Raw genomic sequence first — 23,513 nt, forward strand, 5'->3', positions numbered from 1 at the left:
TGGTATGATTATAATATTCAATTATTTCAGGTTTCCCACTGTCAGCTATTTCAGCATCATTATGCATGGTCGAAAGCAAAATTACTGCTTTATTTTTTTTGGAAACATACGAGCACATTGTCACATTATTTTTGAAGCCAAATGTCGTTGAACCAATTCTCCTGTTTTTGTTCTGCTTCAAGTTCCAACGATCGTGAGTTTCCAGGTGAGAAGCAGTTCTACAACTGGCAAGGTCGTAAACAAATTGTCCATTGTAATGTTTCGGCCACTTCCTTGGAATTTGGCAGACAAATCCTTCACCACTCGTTCGCCTTGGTTCGTTTCCCTACCAGTTTCTGATTGGCCAGTATATATTTGTCCATGCAGTGGATATGCATTTGTGGCATCGCAAATCCACCAAACCTTGACATCATATTTAGCAGGTTTTGATGGTATGTACTGCGTAAACCGTGTGCGTCCACGGTAAGGAAATAATTGTTCATCAATCGTCAAGTATGAGCTGGGCTTGTAATGTGCAGCAAGATTATTGTTCATCATCGTCCACAACTCACTGATCGGTGCTGCTTTATCAGTTAGTAAGCGTGTTGCACGAGTGTTTTTTTCGTCAAATCTTAGGAACCGCAATATCGAACAGAAACAGTTGTTCTCCATTGCTATGGTTCGCACCAGTCATAATAAGTATGCCAAAAATGCATATAGCTCTGTTATTGACACAGGCGTCCATGTCTTAGGAGTTCTGTTTGGATGCGCATTGTTGTAAGCATTATAAGTTTCTTTTGCTAACTTATTTGTGTGGCGCATAATTATATCAGCCATTTCAACGTTCATGAAACATTTGAATGTTTGCTCTATTGACAACATTTCAGTGCATCTAGCTGGTCCAGAACGTTCTCTTATAATATTTTGTCTGAGTACCTGACGACTTACATTTGGTTCTTTCATCCACTCAGTACCATCACGTGCCAGTGTATTGCTACCTATGTACGTACCAGTGATCTGCAGTGAATGAGTTAAACACAACTTTGAGCCACTTGCGAAAAATTGAGTATGAAGCAAGAAAATTATTCACGGAATGAGTATAAGTGTGAATAGTGCTCACTTACAATTATGAGAGAGAGAGTTTTGGCTTGTGAGCTGCTTAGCTTGTATGAAGCATATATTCACAAGTGTTTGCTCATGAGCTCACAATACTTATGAATCTTTGCTTAGGATTCTCTGACATTCATGAATACAAAACACTTGTGCGAAGAAGCTCAACTGTGCGCAAGCCACTTCGTCCATTACATCAGATATAATGAAATAAAAACTGGCATAAGTACATTATTAATCCTTATAATATTACATTTTATTTTATAAAATGATAATTCAGTAAAGAATTAAAATACATATATTATCAAAAAAACTAAATAACAAACTTCAGTTAATTTCGGTAAAAAATAAAAATTATAAGCATAAAATTTACTTCAAGATTTATGTACATACATAAGATTCAACTCCAAAGATACAAGTATATATTATAAGTATAGCTTCTAAATATATATTAAGATTGAGGTATTGCACAAAATTACTTCTCAATATCATTGTATATTTTTTTTTTTAAGTTTCTAAGGTCTTATTGCCATATTAGTTAGTCTTAAATATTGAATTCAGGAATATTATTTTATCTACGGTTTTGGGTGCAAGTCGATTTCTTTTATCAGTTATTAAATTGCCTGCCAAGGAAAATACACGTTCAGACGCCGCACTACTTGCAGGTATAGTTAATATTTTAAGTGCAAGTTTTGATATGCTTGGAAAGTTAGCTTTATGTTGCTTCCACCATTGAATTGCGTCAAAGTCGTTATCAAATTGTATTCTTTCTGTAAAATATCGATCTATCTCATCTTCGATACGTTCCTGCGCGCCCATGTTTGAAATATTTGAAAAAAAGAAGTTCAGGTCATTTGCAGGTGAAGACGTATTTGATGTTGAAGTAATTGGTGAAGATGGAATTTGTGATAAGAAACAAAGAAGTTTCAGTTTTGTAGTTTTTACGAAGTCAATAAACTCACCCGTTCCTTTTAAAACCCCTCCGCGTAGGTATAAACTTCAGGGACTCATCTACCTAAGCTCTTCATTTTCTAAAATGTAAGATAAAGCTTTGCATTTAGGCTTAAGAAATAATTGAATAAAAGGATAAGAAACAAATAAGTTTCAGTTTTGTAGTTTTTACGAAGTCAATAGACTCACTCGCTCCTTTTAAAACCCCTCCGCGTAGGTATAAACTTCAGGGACTCATCTACCTATGCTCTCCAATTTCTAGAATGTAAGATAAAGCTTAAGAAAATAATTCAATAAAAGGATAATAAACAAAGAAGTTTCAGTTTTGACGTCACTACAATCGCGCGTTTCGTTCCTTTTAAAACCCCTCCGCGTAGGTATAAAATATATTTTGAATAGGCACGGAATTTGTGAATGTATTCATGAATAAACAATGAGCCACTTATTAGTGAATGTATTCATGAGCCTTTCAACTCATCTAATGGTAAGCAACGAATAGCTCAAACAATTGTATACAGAGAAGCAAGCCAAGCCAAGTGTGAGCGATAAGTGATTGTGAGACATATTCACACTCATTATTACACAAGCAAGCCATGTGATTGTGAGAAGATAATATTTTTAGTGAGAGCAAGTGTGAGTGAATATTGGGGGTGATTCATGAATATGAGAGTGTATTCATAAGCCAAGTATTCACTGCAGATCACTGGTACGTACCCATACCTTGCGCGACCTTTTTGCACATATCTTTTGAACCAGGTAGAATATTTCAATGAAATGAAAACCAAAATGTGTATTCGTTGTTACTCTTCAAGTATATTATTTTGTTTTGCATTTATCAGGATAACAACAAAAACAAAAATCCACTGTTGCATGTCCTGACTTTATTTGCCCATATCGCTGGAACCAGTAGGAATATTCGAATGAAACAAAAGACAAAATACTTGTTATACATTAAAATATACATTTCAAAAAAAAAAATCATAGAAATCGGTTGAATTAGCATTAAATAAGGTCCCGGGTACAAACGTATCCCGGGTGTGTGTTTACGTGGTATTTTCTGGGTGTGTGTTCTAGGGTTAAGAAAAATGTATTTTATAATTTTTCAGTTACCATAACAATGTCTTTTTAAGGACCAGCCGTAAATTGACAGCATATGATGATCCCATCAACCTTGTTATGTTACTTTAGAAGTCGGGCCGTCTCAAACCACAACCTGACGGATTTTGAGAAAAGATTTTAGCTTGCATCCATAAAAAATTGTTTTCACTAAAGAGCTTAAGCCAGTGAACCACAGAAAATATTGAGTAATTGCTGATTTTGACTTGGCATAAATTGAAAACAAGAACGATTTTTTTAAGAAAATCATTTTCCTCGATGAGGCACATTTCCCTCTGAGTGATGCGGTAAATAGAGAAAACTTTCGATTCTGATGCGAAAATAATTGGCAAATTATTTATGAGCATTTCTGGTCTGATGGACGGACGAAATGAAGCTGGTGACATCGTTACTGTTAATGGAGAGCGACATAGGTCGATGATAATTCACCTTTTTTGTCCGCAATTGCAAGTGCTTGATCTTGACAACATCTGGTGCCAACAAGTCGGAGCTACGCGCCATACATCACGTGCAACAACCGAGTTATTCCGATAAAAGTTTGTGAGTTCGATTATATCTAGAAATTGTGACATTAAGTGGCCTCAAAGAAGTTGTTATTTAACACCATTAGACTACTTTTGTTGGGGTTATTTGAAACCACTGATTTTTGCAATAAACCACACTCTTTTCAAGCTTTGGAAATCATATTCAAGGCATACGATTTTATATAATGGAAAATGTACTCGAGAAGCGGAGCCAATTTGAATGATGTTATATTTGTAATTTAACTACGTTGATTGCACCTCAACGCAATTGAACTTCCTTAACTGCCAGTTGTTTGTTTTCAAAGAAATCATATACCTCTTATTGGAAAACCCTGTTAATATTTAAGTCCGTGCATATGATGGTAGATATATTAATTGTAGAAATCTATTTTGTGAGTTCATTGTATTACCCCCACAAATGTAATTCGTCTTTGTCAGTTTTAATAGAATTTTGCTACTAGTTGAAATATCTGCAACTCCTCTCGACACATGCGATGTGAAATATCCTGTGCTCTTATAAACATAAACTCGAAATTTATTTAAGAAAAACATACATTTATTTAAATGCATACCAGTATACCTATACTTATACAAATATACGAATACGAGAGGTGCCGAATTCTTCTGAATTCTAATATTTTCGTTTCTTATAGATATTAGGACATGGTTTAAATTGCAAGCTAAGAGAATAAAAACAGAAACATCCGGAGCTTTTGCAAAAACAAATTAAACTTGGGAAATAACGAACACATAAATGTGTTTATATACACTATAGATGTGTTCATTTATGTACACATGTTAGTTTATAATCGGTTAGATGCAATTCAGGCATGAAGAATAAATATTTACTCTGCCGATGTGCGTGTACGTTACGGAGATAAAAGATTCACAAAATATTTTGGTCAGTTAAGTGGCTTAAGTTGTTGATATTAAACTGCAAATATAACGTGTAAAGAAAGGCTAAGTTCGATTGCAACCGAACATTTTATACTCTTGCAACTTGCATGAATCAAAGCCAGGGAAATATCTTAAGATGTAGACCGCCAACCAGAAGATCGGAATCCAAGCAATTTTATATATACATATATATACAGGCCGAAATCGCTATCATTACTACTTCTCGAGATATTCGGCTTTTTAGGTAAGGCTTTATAGAATTTTCATAGAGGGTATGTAATAAAAAAGCTATGAAAATTCCATACAGCTTTACTTAAAAAGCTGAATATCTCGAGAAGTAATAATGATAGCGATTTTGACCTCGGACCTTTTTTGTAGCAAATAAAATTTCTTGAGATTTCTAAGGTTTGTTAAAACAAAGAAAATCATTATATATAGTATGTGTTACTTGGGATAGTAACGACCCGATTTTACATATTTTTTTCAATACCATATACTATTAACATGCCATATACTAATAAACAATCATATGGAGTAAAGTCAGTTGGATGTTAGAAAATCCTGATATTAATTATATGGGGGCTAAGTCAAGTTTTCGCTCAAATTTATTTCTTTTAGGCACAAAGATTAACTGTTATGAGATAACTCACGCATTGCCCGGTATATGCGGTACAAAGTCACTTGGAAGTTCGAAAATCTTTATATTAGGTATAAGGAGGCTAAGGGAAGTTTTGACCCGATTTAACCCATTTATGATGCCACGCCCATCGTCCAGTTTTCACACCGGCTTCCATAAAGCTCTCTCATGCAATCTCGGTGTTAAAATTTAATGTCTCTTGCTTATTTAGTTATTGATTTATGGCGTTTTTAGTAGTTTTTAACAGTACCATTGCCCTTTTCTACTGTGATCCCTTGCGCCAAATTAGAGTTTTATATCTTAATTTAGTCCTTAGTAATCGCATTTTATAAGTTTTTGGTTAATGGTGTTTTGTGGGAATGGCGTGTGACGCCCATTTACGAACTCTTAATTTTGCCAAGGAACGCGCATATCGTGTTTCAGCAAGATATCTTAATTTTGACTCAAGTTACAGCTTGCACGGGCGGTCGAATAGATAGATAGTCACCCTGACTTCAACTCGTCTATTCATCTTGATCATTTATACATTTATGTATATTAATAACCCTTTATCTATCTTGAATAGTTTTAGGTGTTACCTGCAAGCGATAGATGAACAAAAGTAGCAAAAAGTTGCAAGAGTATACAAATCTTATACAATATTAATGATTTTATTAATTTTTACTCCCAATGGTCGATGCTTTTGGATACTAAGTAGTATATTGAGTCATACCAAGTAATACAGGTAATTGGTTTTGTTTTTAGTTCTCTTTTTATTTAATTCCATTTAATGGATATATGCGTTTCGAACAATTTGAGCAAGATTTATTGTATTGATAATTGTTGTTGTAATAGGGTGTACAATAATTAAGTATTTTAAGGCATAGTTTACTGCCTTAGGGTTATTTGTAGTATGTAGAAAGTAATCAAAAAAGCTACTGTAAATGCACAAAATACATAAATTTTCACGATGATGTTATACATGGCGTATACGTAACTTGCAATTTTAGACACTGCGTTTATATTACAGAGATGTTGTTAAGTATTTATTAGAGTGATATTTGTTAAATACACTGCACTGTTGTAAAAATTTTTTTTTGAATAAATATATGTATGATGTGTTTATTTTCATCACTTGTTTTCAACATCCACATATCACTTGTGCAGTCACTAGTTTATTCACTTACTATATTCAGCCAAATAAAGCATTTTCATTTCCCACTTGCTATTGCATTCGCTTTAAAACTGTGAAAGTTTGGGGGGGGAAATGTGTACTAGAAACCTCTGATAAAACTTAAAACCGTTAAAACAAGTCGTGACACATTAAAATGATATTATAGTTGCTTGTTCTTTGTCCATGTAGAAAACTTCATTTCTTCAAGTTCTTGCCAATGCGACTTAATCTTTATTTGTATCATCAACTGTTCGTAGGTCATAGTCATGCAATCCGTTAAATCTGACGATATTTTGGCATATACTATATATTTGAAAAAGCATGTACACGGTTTGTCCGAAAAATAATAAGACTGATTTTCTTCCGCCGCGATTGTACTTTGAAGAGTGCGGGCACCGTCTGGATTCGGTAGAGAGTGTTTCTAGCCAACGAACGAGCGGCTGGTTAGTTGTCTCCGAGCACTAGGAAAGTCAGGACAATATTTAAGTGCGACGTGTTGCTGTGAGTGATGCAAGCCAAAAGTGCAGCGTTCGTTAGAGCAGAGGTACACAATTAAATTTAGTGTGAAAATCGGACACTCTGAGACAGAGACGGTTGATATGATGAAGCAGGCTTACCTATGTGTTTTTTTAGCAAGAAGTGGTGTGTTTTGGTGGCACCAGTCATTTTGGGAGGGCAGAGAAGAGGCTGCTGATGAAGACCGTACTGGGAGACCTTCGACTTTGACAAATGCGGACATAGTTTTTAACTCAGACCGTCGACTAAGTATTCGCCAAATTGCCCAGATGTTGAATATATATAAATCTGTGATTCAAGACATTGTGACGGAGCTCTTGAACATGCGCAAGGTGTGTGGGACGATGGTCCCAAAAGCGCTTATTGATGACCAGAAATTGCGGCGAGTGGCAGTATGACAAGAAAATTTGAGCATGTGAGAAAGTGACTCCCAATTTTTAAATAACGTAATCACAGCCTTAATTTGCCTGAAAATGTCGATGAAAGACAAGCATTTTGAGACGACAGAGTGGATCCAAGCAGTGTGCACCTCGGCTCTGAAGGTTATATAGGAGAATGCCTTCCGTGACGCCTTCAATGCTTGGTAATATCGTTGGCAGCGCTGCATTGATGCAGACAGAGCCTATTTTGAAAACTTTTAAAGAATTGTAATGATTTGTTCAATAAATTTTTGTTAATCGACTAAGTCCTTTTACTTTTCAAACAAACCCTGTAGAAAATATTCCTAATAAGAACTTAATTTTTATCATTCCCTTTGCATGGCAACTCAAATATATATAGACAGAGGGGCAGAAAGATGGACATTACTAAATCGACTTATCCGGCATAAAAAATGGAGCATTCTTTAAATATATGTATACATACAAATTTGAAAATTTTATATTTCGAATTGCTCCACACACAAATAATACCTTTATTTGCATTTTTTAAGTCTTGAAATACTACAGTGACAAATAGTGTCATATACCAACTCCCGCTTATAGATACATTACTGTGGTCAGGTGATTACATTAATGCCATTGTGAAGTGACCAGCCGACTAGCCATTTTTACAGGCCATTGATAATGCTGTGAAACAATGTAAAACAAAAGATTAAATAATTTTAAATTTTATTCAACCGCCGCTCAGTAAACGTTTACACGTGCAGACAAAAGCTAAATGCAAACAGTTAGACACTCTCATATTCTGCGGTCTAGTATTTTTTTTTTGCGGCAATCCTTTAATGCAGATAAACCCACACAGATGTACAGCTATGTTGACGAAAGTAGCAGTGTTGGTAAATTCTAACTGTAGAACAAAACAAGAAGTTAAAAGTACACACACGAATCCAATAGGATTTATTTAAAAAAACTTAGAAAATTGTCTGTTTACGAAAATAGTTTTCTTTATTTTGTTGGAAGAAAAACAGAAAAAAAACTCGGGTAGAAAAATATAATTTCAAAAAAAAAATCTTTTCAATTAACTGGTAATTGGTTGCAAAGTCTTTATTTTTTCATACATCTATTCAGCGACGTTGCCTATGCCTTCAATACCACTAACCAAAGTAGTGTTTTAGTTGATGGATTTGCTGTTAACGCAACTCACTTAGCATATTCCCATAAATTTTCGATTGAATTCAGGTCCGTACTTGATATTAAAGTAAATTCTTTCCACAGGTTCACATACACTGCATGGTCCATGAGGTCATCCATAAATCAAATGTAAAGGACCGCCACCTTAGTACGAAAATCAAACACATTCCATAATGTTCAGACCATAGTGATTAACAGTTTTCGTAGTGTGCCTGGAATGTTATTCTTTTGCGAAACTTGTCGCAGCCACTTGTTTATTCGTCAAAAGAGGGACTTTCTGGGGACTACTTATCTTTAAATATTAAAATAGTCTCATACGATTTGTTAGGGTTGTAATAGACCAGTCTAAATTATCTTAAGGATCTACAAAAATCTTGTTTTTTATTGCCCTGAATATCTTGGAGGATGGAGTCATGTGTAGAAGTTCACGCAAGTGAGGAAAGTTCTCTGATCGCCATTCACTTGGGAGTGGCCAGAAACGATTCTTTTACACATGGCTCAAGCAGCTCACTACTTCCGGTCTTTGACCAAGTATCCGCTGGGTAGCCTAAGAACATCCGTTCGAAAGCGAGCTAATGTGAGAAGGCGAAACAACCCCTACATAGGGTTGTGCGCTGGGTTTGGGACCCGCCACGTAAAAAAACACCCCCAATGAAAGGCTCCACAACGAAACTTCCCCAAATGGGTTGAGGCTGATTGACTTCGCCGAGGCCCGCAATATGGTTATCTGTAGTACTAGATTCCAGCATAAAAAGATTCATCAAGCTACATGGCTGTCTCCGGATCGAAAAACTACCAACCAGATCGATCATGTTGTGATAGACGGAAGACACGTCTCCAGTGTTTTAGATGTGCGTGCGCTCCGAGGTCCTAACATCGACTCGGACCACTATCTTGTTGCAGCTAAGATTCGCACCCGCATCTGTGCAGTAAAAAACGCACGCCAACAAACACAAGGAAGGTTCGACGTCGAGAAGCTGCAATCACAACAGACAGCCGAACGATTTTCTACGCGGCTTGCACTCCTGCTCTCTGAGAGCACTCGTCAACAACTCGGTATAAGGGAAATGTGGGACGGCATTTCAAATTCCTTACGTACAGCTGCAACTGAAGCCATTGGTTTTCGGAAAGTGCAAAAGAACAGCTGGTACGACGAGGAGTGTCGTGTCGCAGCGGAGAGAAAACAGGCTGCCTACCTCGCAACGTTACGATCGACCACAACACGTGCGGGATGTAAAACATCCCGAGAGTTGAAGATGGAAGCGAGACGCATTTGCAGACAGAAAAAGAAAGAGGCCGAAATGCGTGAGTACGAAGAGCTTGATAAGCTGGTCGACAGGGGTAATGCTCGAAAGTTCTACGAAAAAATGCGGCGGCTTGCAGAAGGTTTCAAAACCAGATCATACTCTTGTAGAACCCCCAAATTTGATCTAGTCACCGATGCCCAGAGCATACTTAAATTATGGAGGGAACAATTCTGCAGCCTGCTGAATGGCAGTGAATGCACAACACCAGGAGACGGAGAACACGAATCCCCAATCGATGACGATGGAGCAGACGCTCCATTGCCCAACCGGGAAGAAGTTCGAATAGCAATTACCCGCCTTAAGAACAACAAAGCGGCAGGGTCCGATGGATTGCCGGACGAGCTATTCAAACACGGCGACGAAGAACTGATAAGGAGCATGCATCAGCTTCCTTGTAAAATATGGTCGGACGAAAGCATGCCCAACGATTGGAATTTAAGTGTGCTATGCCCAATCCATAAAAAAGGAGACCCCACAATCTGCGCCAACTACCGTGAGATTAGCCTCCTCAACATCGCGTATAAGGTTCCATCGAGCGTATTGTGTGAAAGATTAAAGCCCACCGTCAACAAACTGATTGGACCTTATCAGTGTGGTTTCAGACCTGGAAAATCAACAACCGACCAGATATTCACCATGCGCCCGTGAAAGAAGAATCGACACACACCACCTCTTCGTCTATTTCAAAGCTGCTTTCGACAGCACGAAAAGGAGCTGCCTTTATGCCGCGATGTCTGAATTTTTGGTAACCCCGCAAAACTAATACGGCTGTGTAAACTGACGTTGAGTAACATCAAAAGCTCCATCAGGATCGGGAAGGACCTCTCCGAGCCGTTCGATACCAAACGAGGTTTCAGACAAGGCGACACCCTATCGTGCGACTTCTTCAACCTGCTTTTGGAGAAAATAGTTCGAGCTGCAGAACTAAATAGAGAAGGTACCATCTTCTATAAGAGTGTACAGCTGCTGGCGTATACCGATGATATTGATATCTGGGTCTGGTAGTAAACGAGGGCAAAACGAAATATCTCCTGTCATCAAACAAACAGTCGTCGCACTCGCGACTTGGCTCTCACGTCACTGTTGACAGTCAAAACTTTGAAGTTGTAGATAATTTCGTCTATTTAGGAACCAGCATTAACACCACCAACAATGTCAGCCTGGAAATCCAACGCAGGATTGCTCTTTCCAACAGGTGCTACTTCGGACTGAGTAGGCAATTGAAAAGTAAAGTCCTCTCTCTAGGGCTAGGTCTTGTTGTCCGGATGGATGAAAACACTCCAGCTCTGAAAGTATTCGACGCAGTACCCGCCGGGGGAAGCAGAGGAAGAGGAAGACCTCCACTCCGTTGGAAGGACCAAGTGGAGAAGGACCTGACTTCGCTTGGGATATCCAATTGGCGCCACGTAGCGAAGAGAAGAAACGACTGGCTATAATCGCGTAAGCGGTGCCTACGCCAATTATGAAGAAGAAGAAGAAGAATATCTTATTAAATTTCAAGCTTCCGGATTACGAATTCATTCTTTATTTTGATATTTGCGATTCTTTTATTTTTGACCAATCTTATTAGTCAACAAGTAGGGGTGTCACCGAACATTTTATACTCTCGCATGATAAAGTGATAATCGAGATTTCATTATACGTCATTTACATATTTTTCAAATACCGTATTTTTGTAAAGTTTTATTCCGCTATCATCATTGGTTCCTAAAGTACATATATACTCGTATTATACAGAAAAGGCATCAGATGGAATACAAAATAGCGTTATTTTGGAAGAGGGCGTGGTTGTTAACCGATTTCACCAATATTTCGTACATGTCATCAGGGTGTTAAGAAAATATTATTTACCGAATTTCATTGAAATCGGTCGGGTAGTTCCTGAGATATGGTTTTTGGTCCATAAGTGGGCGAGGCCACGCCCATTTTCAATTTTTAAAAAAAGCCTGGGTGCAGCTTCCTTCTGCCATTTCTTCCGTAAAATTTTCTGACGATTTTTGTTAGTCGGTTAACGCACTTTTAGTGATTTTCAACATAACCTTTGTATGGGAGGTGGGCGTGGTTATTATCCGATTTCTGAACTGTATATGGAAATGCCTGAAGAAAACGATTCTGTAGAGTTTGGTTGACATAGCCATAGTAGTTTTCGAGATATGTACAAAAAACTTGGTAGGGGGCGGGGCCACGCCCACTTTTCCAAAAAAATTGCGTCCTAATATGCCCCTTCCTAATGCGATCCTCTGTGCCAAATTTCACTTTAATATCTTTATTTATGGCTTAGTTATGATACTTTATAGGTTTTCGGTTTCCGCCATTTTGTGGGCGTGGCAGTGGGCCGATTTTGCCCATCTTCGAACTTAACCTTCTTATGGAGACAAGGAATACGTGTACCAAGTTTCATCATGATATCTCAATTTTTACTCAAGTTGCATCTTGCACGGACGGACGGACGGACGGACAGACGGACGGACGGACAGACAGACATCCGGATTTCGACTCTACTCGTCACCCTGATCACTTTGGTATATATAACCCTATATCTGACTCTTTTAGTTTTAGGACTTACAAACAACCGTTATGTGAACCAAACTGTAATACTCTCCTTAGCAACATTGTTGCGAGAGTATAATTATGCGAAAAGTTTAAGATTTTAATAAAAATCGAACTTGAAAATATCTAAAGTCTACTAAATGACCAATTACAATCTCCCTTTGTATTCCAAAAGTAATTCGTCTGAAAAATTAAACAATGATGTCGCCAAATTCCGGAAATCTCAACAATTTATAAGGGGAAGTGAAAGGTAGTAGAAACAGCTAAGCCCAGGTTATTTTGTCAAATTGAAATAATGAATTTTGTACGTTATCCATTTCCGAATGATATATAAATTTGTCAAAGCCTTGAACGTAGAAGGATATTAATTTAGTCACATTTATAGACAATTTCGGAATTTTTGTGTAGAAACATTTAAAGATGATCTACTTGTTGGTTCATAAGTTCAGTTTTTACTGTTAATTTAGCTTTTATTTAAAGTTATGACTATTTTGAAATGTGTAATTTGAAAAGTTTTTTGCTGATAGTCCAAATTTGAATTTTGAAAATTAAAGAATAAAGTTAGCCAAATACGTTTTTGGATAATTTAAATAATTATGATAAAAAACAATTTCGTTAGAATCTAAAAATGAGGAAGAAAGGTATCAAGGTAGATGCATAAAGAAGATTGTCAACTGGAAAATTATAAAAGAAAAATTAATAAAAAGCTTCTAATTTCTGTTTACTTCAATGCATCCCTAATTTCCAAACCGAAATTGATATTACATATATCTGCTATTTTCTTTAGTGTTTTCTGATTTTTCTAACCTAAAATGAAAATCAATTTTTTTTACTTATCTTTCCTACCAATTAAAGCTTCTTCATAGAACAATGTCTTCTTTTGCCCACTAAAAGGGAAAGGGATTTCAAAAAACTTTCATCCGAAATTTTTAAATTCCTTAAATACACTTACTTATCGCTACTATTTAATAATTATTTTTTCGATTTATCTACCTCTAACGACAAGTATTGTTATTTTAGTGATTATCTTATTTTTCTTTAGAAAGTACAAAAATTCGTCATAAAAAATCCGATGGAGCAAAAGTAACCAGATTTTCTCATTCTCCATTCTAGCAAAATAATCACACTTGTTGGCTCGGCAAGCCGGTATATTCAGGTATAAAAAGCTGTTGCACCACTATTTTCATGAAAACGATTGTATATATAGGCAACAGTGTGGGTATATAAATACATATAACCTATTTCATATGTCTTTCTGACAGTAGAATTTGTAATTGTAATTGTTTAATTGTCAGTCTTTTTGCTTCTGGTCAACTATATGCCTGTGCGGTCAAGTGCATTCATTGTAATTAGGTTACAGTGGACTGTAGAGATAGCAGAAACCGGAATAATATAATGATATTTGCGACGACTATAGCAAACTGTTTTTCAGAAACAACTCTAACACGTATATGAACTTTTGGATCATTCATTGGCTAAACCAAACTCTGGCTGCATTTTCTCTGTCCAAATACATGCGAGGGAGATATAGGTGGGTAGAAGTCGTTGGAAGAGAGGGGCAGTGAACTCTTAGATGGTCAAAATTTAGGAGGAAGGTTGGTGAATGTGTAAATTGTCAGCAACTCTCTATCAGTTCCAAGCTTCCTGATTAATTTAGCTTTTTCCAAAGCCGCGTCTGCTGCCATTAATGTGCTGGCAGATTTACTGCTGCGGAGTGCAGTTTTCTTTAGAGAAGTATCAATTCACACTGATAGCAGGACGACGATACTAGCCTAGAGCTCACTAACCATGCATTCAAGGCTGATTAAGGAATTTCGAACCTTCTAGCAATGGCATTGATCACTTTGTGATAATATTAGTATGAATTAGAGGCTGCATCCGAATTGCAGCTAATTGCAAAGCTGATCAGCTGCCAATGAATAAAAAGCACTATATCCTCGCTATCAGTATAACGGGAACCGCTGCGTGCTTTGCTCTCTTCGTGCATTCATTTAAAAATCAGATGCTATCATCGGTTCTTGCGTTGTCGCAAGTCCGCTAAGCCCTTTTCTCGCAGTAAGGCTAGACTCTCCTTAGTATTGGTAATTGGGCGCCATAATAGCGACTACCTTGTAAGATTGAGAATTTTGATTTCTCAACTGTAGAAACTGTTTGAAAGACGAGGTAAGAACACCTCCACACTTCCTTCATAATTGTCCAGCTTTTGCGAGATCAAGGCTTAAACTGGCTGCTGGAAATAAAAATCAAATGCCTAAGTAGATATGTATTGGCCTTAAGGCATCTTGTCAACTTTTATGATCGGCTATTGGAGTTTTTTGGAGCTTCACAATGAACTATATATAATTAATATAAACTAACACATGCTTATATAAATACTAAATTAGAGAGAGAGTTGTAGCGAAACTAACTTACCAAAATGATGCGCGATATGATCGCGCTCCTCTGACTCCTCTGGTACACCACCAATGCCAGCATCATGATCAAAGGCATGCATATCCATATTCTCCAAATCCATATTTTCCAAACTGCCACTACTGTCTACTCCGCCTGCTCCACCTCCATCGTGATAGTGATTTTGGCCACGCATTTCGATGGTGAACGTGTGTGCGATGGTATCACCAGCTGTGACGGTCATATGCGTGCCACAGACAAGCGGCAGTAAACTACCACCAGCATCTCCGTCATCGCCAAACCTTGGCCAGAAGCTGTTAATACAAATTGCGGTAATAAACAACAAAAATTTTGGTATTTTACGTTTTCGCTTCATTTTAATTATACACGTTGGCTGCGGTACAATGTTGGTAGTATTTGTCGTGTTTGTTGTTCTTGTTTTCGCTATCGTTCTCGCCACTTTAGAAAGCATCGTTCGCATTCTACCCTGCACAAAGGCAATCATATTCGCCAATTTCGTTGTACAGGTCGAAGGTAGTTTTACTTGGACCATTTCAGAGTTTTTTACGTTACGCGTTTGCCGACTTCAAAATATTTTCATGGTATTTTGTGCATTAATTTTATTATTGCCGCAATTGTTACAATTATATGCATTTATTTGCATCCATTGTATGGTAACTCACTTGTCTGCTGCTTCGTTGCTGACAAAGATGTTATGGTAAAGCAGCTATGATCTTTGCTTGGCTTATATACTTTAGGGTTTAATTTTCGAATAATTAGAAATTAATAGAAAAACACGCTATAACAATTAGTTGCATATTTTGCCGTGAGTGGTTTTTGCTATTATATACACAATTTCTACATTTATTCATTATTTTTATAATTTCATTGTACATATTTTGCTAATATTAAACACTCTTGAAGAAAAAATAATAAATATATTTCAATTTCAGATTTTGCAAAATTTTTACGAAATGGTAAACATTTCTTATGTAAATAGATTCGGCTGCGTTTTTTATTTGTTATTATGTTTCATTGTCTTGTTGCCTTTTGTTCAAAAAATTTTTAGACAACATATTTGCTATAGAAGTTATCTTTCACTTTCACGCTTAAAGCAATTTTATTTCACTTTTGATGATATCTCTCAAAATCTGCAAGAGGATAGAGAAAAATGTGATGAAAATTTATGCATAAAATTTTGTTTAATAATTACATTCTAAATATTTTTATACTACATATATTAACTTTATGGTATAGTGAAATCATCTAATAATTAATTATATAATAAAAATTTGAAATCGTTTAAACGTTTAAAGAATTATATGGTTCAGATCTTAGGTGTGATCACCGTGTGAATGTTTTTTATTAAGCTCGCAAACAGGCGCCAATTGCTGATTTTTTCAGTCGCTCCTGAACAGTAAATGAACTCAAGCCATGCCGTTACATACCAGTTTTTTAAATTAAGGAAAAGGAGAGTGTTATAATTTTTTATATTGAAAGTTCCAAAATCGTTGCTTTTCAGTGTTTCAAACACTTAACTTTTTCAGTTGCAAGTAACAATTTAACCGATTATTTTTCCTAAAAGTGAAAAAATTAGATTTCGAAAAACCCCTAGAACGAACCATTACAAGGCTATTTTTAAATATATAAACCTCATTTCTTGATTACATATGATCCAGCACCAATTTATAGTGCGCAATGCAATTGAAATTTTTTTTGAAAACGCTGCAGAAAATCGTTACAATTGGCGCAGTTTTAATACTTACATATACCTGAAAATTTAACAGAATATTAGTTTTAAAAGTAAATTTTAATTGTTTCAGCAAAAAATAGCAAGTAAAGAAGGGTGCTACCGAACAGTCTTGCAACTTGCAGGAGTCAAAGCCAGAAAAATACTTTAAGGTGTAAAACGTCAACCAGAGGATCGGAATGTAAGCAATTATATATAAGTATATAATATTAAATATAACTCACACACTGACCGACTATTCGTCATAAGGCTTGTTAGGAAAACGAAAATCTTTATATATAGTATATGGGAGATGGGGTAATATCGACACGATTTTATTTATTTTTGCCACATACTAATTAAATGTTTCCTGAGGCTCATTAAGTTACCCCACATACAACCACAAATCATTTGGAGTAAAATCAGCCGAATATTAGATATATAGGCGTAAGTCAAGTTTTCGCCCAATTTTATCTATTTTTGACACAAAGATACAAAGTTGTTAGCAAAATACGTCGTGTAATTTTCATAGAGTTAACTTAAATATTGACCGATATAGTCTTATGACTTATTAGACATTGTTAACGCGGCTAATGCCCAAGCTATGCATCCTGGTTCGCGGAAGGTAAGACTGCCGAGAGTTTAAACCTCAGCCTTGCAAAGATTGTATTTTTGTGAGAGAAGTGTAAGCTGTTTTTCGCCAGATTTTTTACATATCAAACTTCCCACAATAATATAATTAAGGATTTTTTTTTGTAATATTATATAAATAATTATTATTATTTTTACTTTTTTTGTTTACTCTAAGAATGTATTTTTAGTTTTTGATAATTTTAGAAGCGCACAAGGACTGTGTCATTATAACACATATCTTTAATATTACAGAGTTATCGTGAAAATTTATGCAAGAAATCTTCAAAAACGTGTGGTATTTTATATCACTGAAGAAGCCTTCTGAAGGTAGTTGTTCCAAAAAATACAAACTTTTTTGATTTTTCTTAACATAGCTGTAAATTAAGCGATTGTTATTCTTACAAACTGTAAATTGGATCATTATATTTAGCTTACTTTTATACAATAACGAATTCTTTCGTTTATTTTGTTGTATTCAAACTGATTTCTGCTGTTTGATTTTCAAGTTACTTAGTCAGGTATATGAATAGTTATTCAATTTGGGCAATCAAGATAATATAAGCACATCACAAAAATGGTACAAAGAAAAACACAATTAAATGGACACGAAATGAACATTTTAGCATAGAATATAAATATGGAACAGTTGACAGTGAACAATGAATGCCACTCCAAACTAGCGACAAAAGCCAAACAGTGACAAAAAAGAACAAATAAATAAAAATCATAGAGATAAGGAGCGAATAAACAACGGCAAAAGTTATAATGGTTAAGTGATAAGTAGACAAAAGAATATAAATTTGGAAAGAGTTGGTTGTGGTTAAACAGAAGCACGACGACGACGGGGCCGTGACAAGCACATTAACAAATATTTAAATATATATTTGTACTTCATAAACAAAATTAGCTTATAATAAGATAAGAAGCGAAAGAAAAATATTCCTGACAACACATAAAAAGGTGGAATGGCATGGCATTGTTTTGGTGCTTACGTTTTATTGTCATTTGACAGATGTTAACGAGAAAGTAAAATCCAATAGAGAAAGAACCGGTACAAGTAGGACGAAGAGCGTGCTATAGCGAACCATTAAAAGTGGTAATTGATGTCACTGAAAGACTGTGAGGCTGTGAATATGTACATAAGTATATTCGTCTGTATGAACGGGAAATTGTGAGAGTGTCAGATAAATTCCAACATGAAGAAGAAGCAAATGATAAGTTGTATTGGAGGCAAAATGTCAAGAAAATGCGAATATGCAGAAAAATTTAAGTGATCTAAATTAGAGATAAGGATAATTGGGAAAATCAACAGGTCAATTGAAAAGTCGTAAAAGATGACGCCACTAGAATCAATTCCATATAATTTTTAGTTAGCCTTTAAAAGGCGTGGACACGAATTTAGCAGCTGCTGGATTATTAGTTTTTGAGGTATAACATGATGAATGAAGCAACTTTTGTTATTATGAAAGTGGATAAAAAGTAATAAAATCGCCGAAAAACGACCACATTTCAAGAAAAAGAATGTGCTGTATCACCAAGACAATGCACCGCGTCACAAGTCAGTCAAAACGTTGGCAAAAGTCCAAGAATGGTGCTTCGAATTGCTTCCGCGTCCACCGTATTATCCAAATCTGGTACCCATCAATTATTTCCCTTTCTCAGATCTCAAACAAACGCTCACTCGATAAAAATTTTCGTCGAATGAAGAGGTGGTTGCCGAAACTGAGACCTGTTTTGAAGCAAAGGCAAATCATACTAAAAAATTGTATGGTAAATGGTAATATTTGCAGCAATTTTCATGCCATTAGACTTAAAAACTTAATATTAATTTAGTTTCATAAACCAAAATACTTGGTAAGTAGCGAGGAAGTATTATGATCCTCTCCCCCTCAAAAAATATCAATTAGAAAATTAAGATTATATAAGTTTTTTATTTATTCTAGTACCTGCCAAGTATATTCCTCGCTTGTGCATCGATATTTTTCACTTATTTAACGATTGAGCGCAACGCCATATTAGAGAGAGAGAGACTACAGCGAAGTGTTCATTTAACTAGAGGAAACATTACAAGAAGTTAAGCAGCTTTCAGGAAGAGGAAATGTATACAAACTGATTGTACAAACATATATTATACGTGTTCATATATTTATGCATTCTTACGCTTTTTAACTCACTAAAAGGCGGAATTTAAGTTGAGAAAGCTGCTTAGCGACTAAATTTGCGGCTACTTATATTCTCACCACTTTTCCAGCTTTTTCTCAGAACAGCTTTGCTGGTTTGATTTTCAAAGTGTTAATTTATAGCCTGAATGCTTAGCCATATTTCCAAACGAGCACCACAGTGAGGAGCATACGCGTAAAAGCTGTTTAAAGGGAATCGACGCTCAATTAGGTACTTGCTTTACAGTTCCTCTTTTTAATACTTCTAACTACACTTCGAACTATTGTGAAAATTAAAGAGTACCGTTAAGTGATTTCACTGATGCGTTGATGTTGTAATATGTTAATGAATGCACAAATACACTGGGATAAAATTCAGCGATTAACAATTGAGCAACCTTTAAGTTAATTGTCAACATTTTTATTTGCAATGACTAAGTTTATAACATGAATTTTGAAAGTTGTTAAAAAAGATAATGTTTTTCATCTACTTTATCATCAATTCAGAGCGATATATTTCAACTTCAGAATCATTGAATCACAAAAGATGTTTATTATTTAATATATATAAACCAAGTTATGATACCCTGGAAAGGAAACTTAATACAAAGCTTGTCACGATCCAAAAATAAACATAGGAAACCCTATGAAATATGGGTTGTCAAAGAAGTCTTGCGGTATTTTTATTGAATTTTTTTTTTATATTGAAATTGAAATGAATTTTTGATGACTCATGCCCAGCTCTTGACCGATGCTACGGCTGCTACTGTGCAGGTCTCTTTCGACCAATTCAGCGATTTTATCGCAATTTTCGACGACAGGCCTTCCGGAGCGTGGCGCATCTTTGACCACCTCTACACCAGAACGAAAACGTTGAAACCATCGTTGTGCGGTGGAAATGGAAACTGTATAGGGTTCATAAACTGCACAAATTTTATTGGCGTCTTAAGATGCATTTTTGCCTTTATCGTAGTAGTACTGTAAAATATGCCGTATTTTCTCTTTATTTTGCTCCATGTTTGCGACGCTATAACTCACGAACGACTTAAAAGAAACGACAATCAATCAACACGTGTTAGCGCGTAAAATGAGCTTTCCAAAAAGGTATAGCATGACCCGGTGCGACTAGAACGGCGGTAAAACTAGAACTACGTGCTTTCAGCGCCAACTAGCGAAAATACCGCAAGACTTTTTTGACAACCTATATATACATGTAAAAAGGATCAGCATTAAGAGCTGAATCGATTTTACCATTTTCGTATGTGAGTATGTCCGTCCATATATGGGTATGTACTCGAAATAGTCCCTCATTTTTTAAGTTGTTTATCTGAAATTTCCGCAAGAATTTCCTCATTTCTTGGAAAGGCCGATTTTGAACAAGTATAGCACATAACTACCAAAGAACTGACCTATCAAACTCAAGGCCTTGTATGAAAGAACTATATTATTTGCCTAGGTGTCTTCAAGAAATTTGATATGAATTTTTGTAAAAAGTGATGTTTTTCAAATCAGATCACTATAAGATATAACTGCCATTCAAACTGATCGATCAAAATAAATGTTACTTTTTTTTGTTTATATTGAAACGTACCAAAGTTATGAAATTAAAAAATATCGAACAAAGAATTCATCTCACATTTTGTATTTCTAACCAAATTTCATTTGCGGAATAGCTGCGTATGTTGGAAAAGGCTTACGGTGATTAAGTTTTATCAAAAATACAAGCCTACGAGTGGCAAAAAGCCCTCAAAAACGGCCAAGAGGTCGTTGAAAACATGCCTCGTTCTGGACGACCTTCAACCTCTTCAACTGATTAAAATAATAAAAAGTGAAGCAAGACTAAGAGACGGCAAGAGAGCACTACATTTCTCGCGATTCCATTCAAATGATTTTGGTGCTCCTTGCACTTCAACTTTTCACTCGTGGTATGACCAAGATATTTCGCCGTGGTGGAGTATAAGTTTCATTCCTAAAATGTAAGGGGATATATGTATGTAGCACTATTGTTAGTGTAGTTTATATGGATATACTTCAACTCGTTTAAAATAATTAATATACCATTTCTCTGTCCGTTCTACAATTTCATTGATTGAAGATTGCATTTTGTTCGACGACTCAGTTTCATTTTTGCCGGTCGTATTGCAACGTAAGCATGTCGCTAGTAAAAAATATGTACAAGAGTGATCCCGGGACACTTACTTGGTGTGTTATTATATATATTGTTATTTGATGAACTTGAGCTCTTGTGTAAATTAAGATCCAAATCCAAATTGATGAATTGGTATAAGACCCTTTCCTTTAACTATATTCTGAAGTCTTCTTATAACTACTGCTTCAAATAGCTTGGACAATATATGCAACAGTGAGATTGGACGAAATGATGAGGCCTCATATGCGCTTTCCCAGGTTTTTGTACCATAATTATTTTAGATACCTTCCATGACAATATACCTGAGGTTTAAGTAAGCGCTATAAGCTTTGCTAATGTTTTGTGATTTAGATTTTTTAGTACATCAACAGTAACCAAGTCGAAGCCGAGTGCCCTTTATGTCTCAAATCTACTATTAGTTTTTCTGAAAAAACTTTCATTTTCTTGGTTGCTTTTGGCCCAGTATCCGTTTGGCTTTCTGAGTGGTGTATTCGACAATATTGGTTTACAAATATTCTTACAGCTTCCCAAAGGTAATAATCTGTATTTTTATGTGGCGTTAATTTCTCAATATAATAAGAAATGTTTTGATTTGTAAATATCTTTATTTTGGTGCTGAGAAGCTTAAGTTAAATTCTTTAGTTCTGTTTTATATTAAGGAAATAGCGTGATTTAACATTTCTTACGCAGTATTCTCTTTTTCTTTAAGAGATCTAAAGTGTCTGATGGATATTTAGTATAAAAGTTTTTTTTGTTTCGGAACAGAAGTACTTTTCTATTTCGAGTTGTTATATTTACTTTGAAATCAATATTTTTGTCGAGCATAAGAAATTCATCGGCTATAATCGTGTAAGCGGTGTCTACGCCAATTAAGAAGAAGAAGAATAAGAAATTCATCTTGAATGTATTAGGATTTTGGAGCAATCGAAGTTAACACTTTTTTCTCTCCCTATTGCGGTGGTTTAACTCACTTTTTTTCACGCTTGCGCTGAAGTGGACTCGATAAGTGTTTGAGCTTTACGCTGCTCCTTAAAGACCTATTATAGACCTTGTTTATAATTTTAAAATTCTTAATTTGTTCCTCAAGCTCTATGTCATCACCCAAAAGTAATCCCTCTTGGCCCCAAAAATATACTTGTGCCAACATTTTTGCCAATCTTCAATTGACTCAAAAAGGTTTCTCCGGAGTGGTTGTTTTAGTTTGCTGAATATCCAGTAGACACACGGAGCTAAGACAGGAGAATACGGTGGTAGCGGCACAAAGAACCATAGCAGTACGTCACTGTGCAATAATCAAGAGTTGTCGGCTATAATTCCGGCCTCTGCTTACGAATAGCTTCGCGCAAACGACGCTTAACACTCAAATAGGTTTTTTTCTTGACAATTTGGCCAGTCGGAAAGAATGCGTAGTGCACCACATACTGGTAACTGAAAAAACGTGTTAACATAACCCTAATTTTTGATCTGCTTTGACGTAGTTTTTTTAGCTTCGACTCACCTTTGCCATATTCGAGGATTTATCGTCTGTTTCCGGGTCATAAGCATGGATTTAAAACTCATTGCTAGTAATAATATGTTTGATGACATCCTAGTTGTCGGAAAGTGTTGATTCAAAGACGTGAACACGATGCTGTTTTTCGAAAAAATATAGTGATTTTGGAAACAATTATACTTTCACTTTTCTGAGACGCGAATGATCTTTTAAAAAGTTTGTCATTGACCTTTCGGATATTTCAACGTTGTTAGTAGGATTTCTGACTGTTAGTCGTTCTCAGGTAAAAATTCCATTATTTTGTTGATATGTTGATCATCAGTTGATGTTGATGGCGGTCCAAGGCGTGATTAGTGTCAACGTGTTCTCGAATTCCTTTGAATAATTTGTGCCAATCAAAAACATTCGCTTGGGACAAAAAACTATCACCGAAGGCCTTTTCCAATGTTCTAAAAGTTCGGTACCAGCTAATTTGATTCCGCACACAAAGTTTAATAGAACTCGTCTCTTGAATAATTTCACTCATCATAAAAATCGCCGAGTGCACTTTATGGACTTCAAAAAAACAAGCGTATACTAAACACGAGTGATTAGCACAGATGTCACTGACAGTTATACTAACGAAATTTAAATTAAAATTTCTTATGTG

The 23,513-nt window shown here is 35.8% G+C and overlaps 1 protein-coding gene across 26 annotated transcripts in view; it reads right to left on the bottom strand.

Moving 5' to 3' along the window:
- LOC126753767 (hemicentin-1-like) overlaps positions 1-23,513 on the bottom strand; it is a 297,631-nt gene that overhangs the window by 253,510 nt on the left and 20,608 nt on the right. For 22 of the 26 annotated variants that reach the window (XM_050465454.1, XM_050465451.1, XM_050465453.1 and 19 more), the window contains exon 2: positions 14,724-15,853. The exons of 2 other annotated variants lie outside the window; for them this stretch is intronic. In XM_050465454.1, the coding sequence (XP_050321411.1) occupies positions 14,724-15,255 (532 nt within the window). In that variant the 5' untranslated portion in view covers positions 15,256-15,853. The remainder of the gene's footprint in view (positions 1-14,723; positions 15,854-23,513) is intronic. 2 more of the 26 variants (XM_050465440.1, XM_050465441.1) reach the window with 1 other exon arrangement.

The sequence above is a fragment of the Bactrocera neohumeralis genome, chromosome 3 (genome assembly GCF_024586455.1).
Source record: "Bactrocera neohumeralis isolate Rockhampton chromosome 3, APGP_CSIRO_Bneo_wtdbg2-racon-allhic-juicebox.fasta_v2, whole genome shotgun sequence".
Lineage (NCBI taxonomy): Eukaryota > Metazoa > Arthropoda > Insecta > Diptera > Tephritidae > Bactrocera > Bactrocera neohumeralis.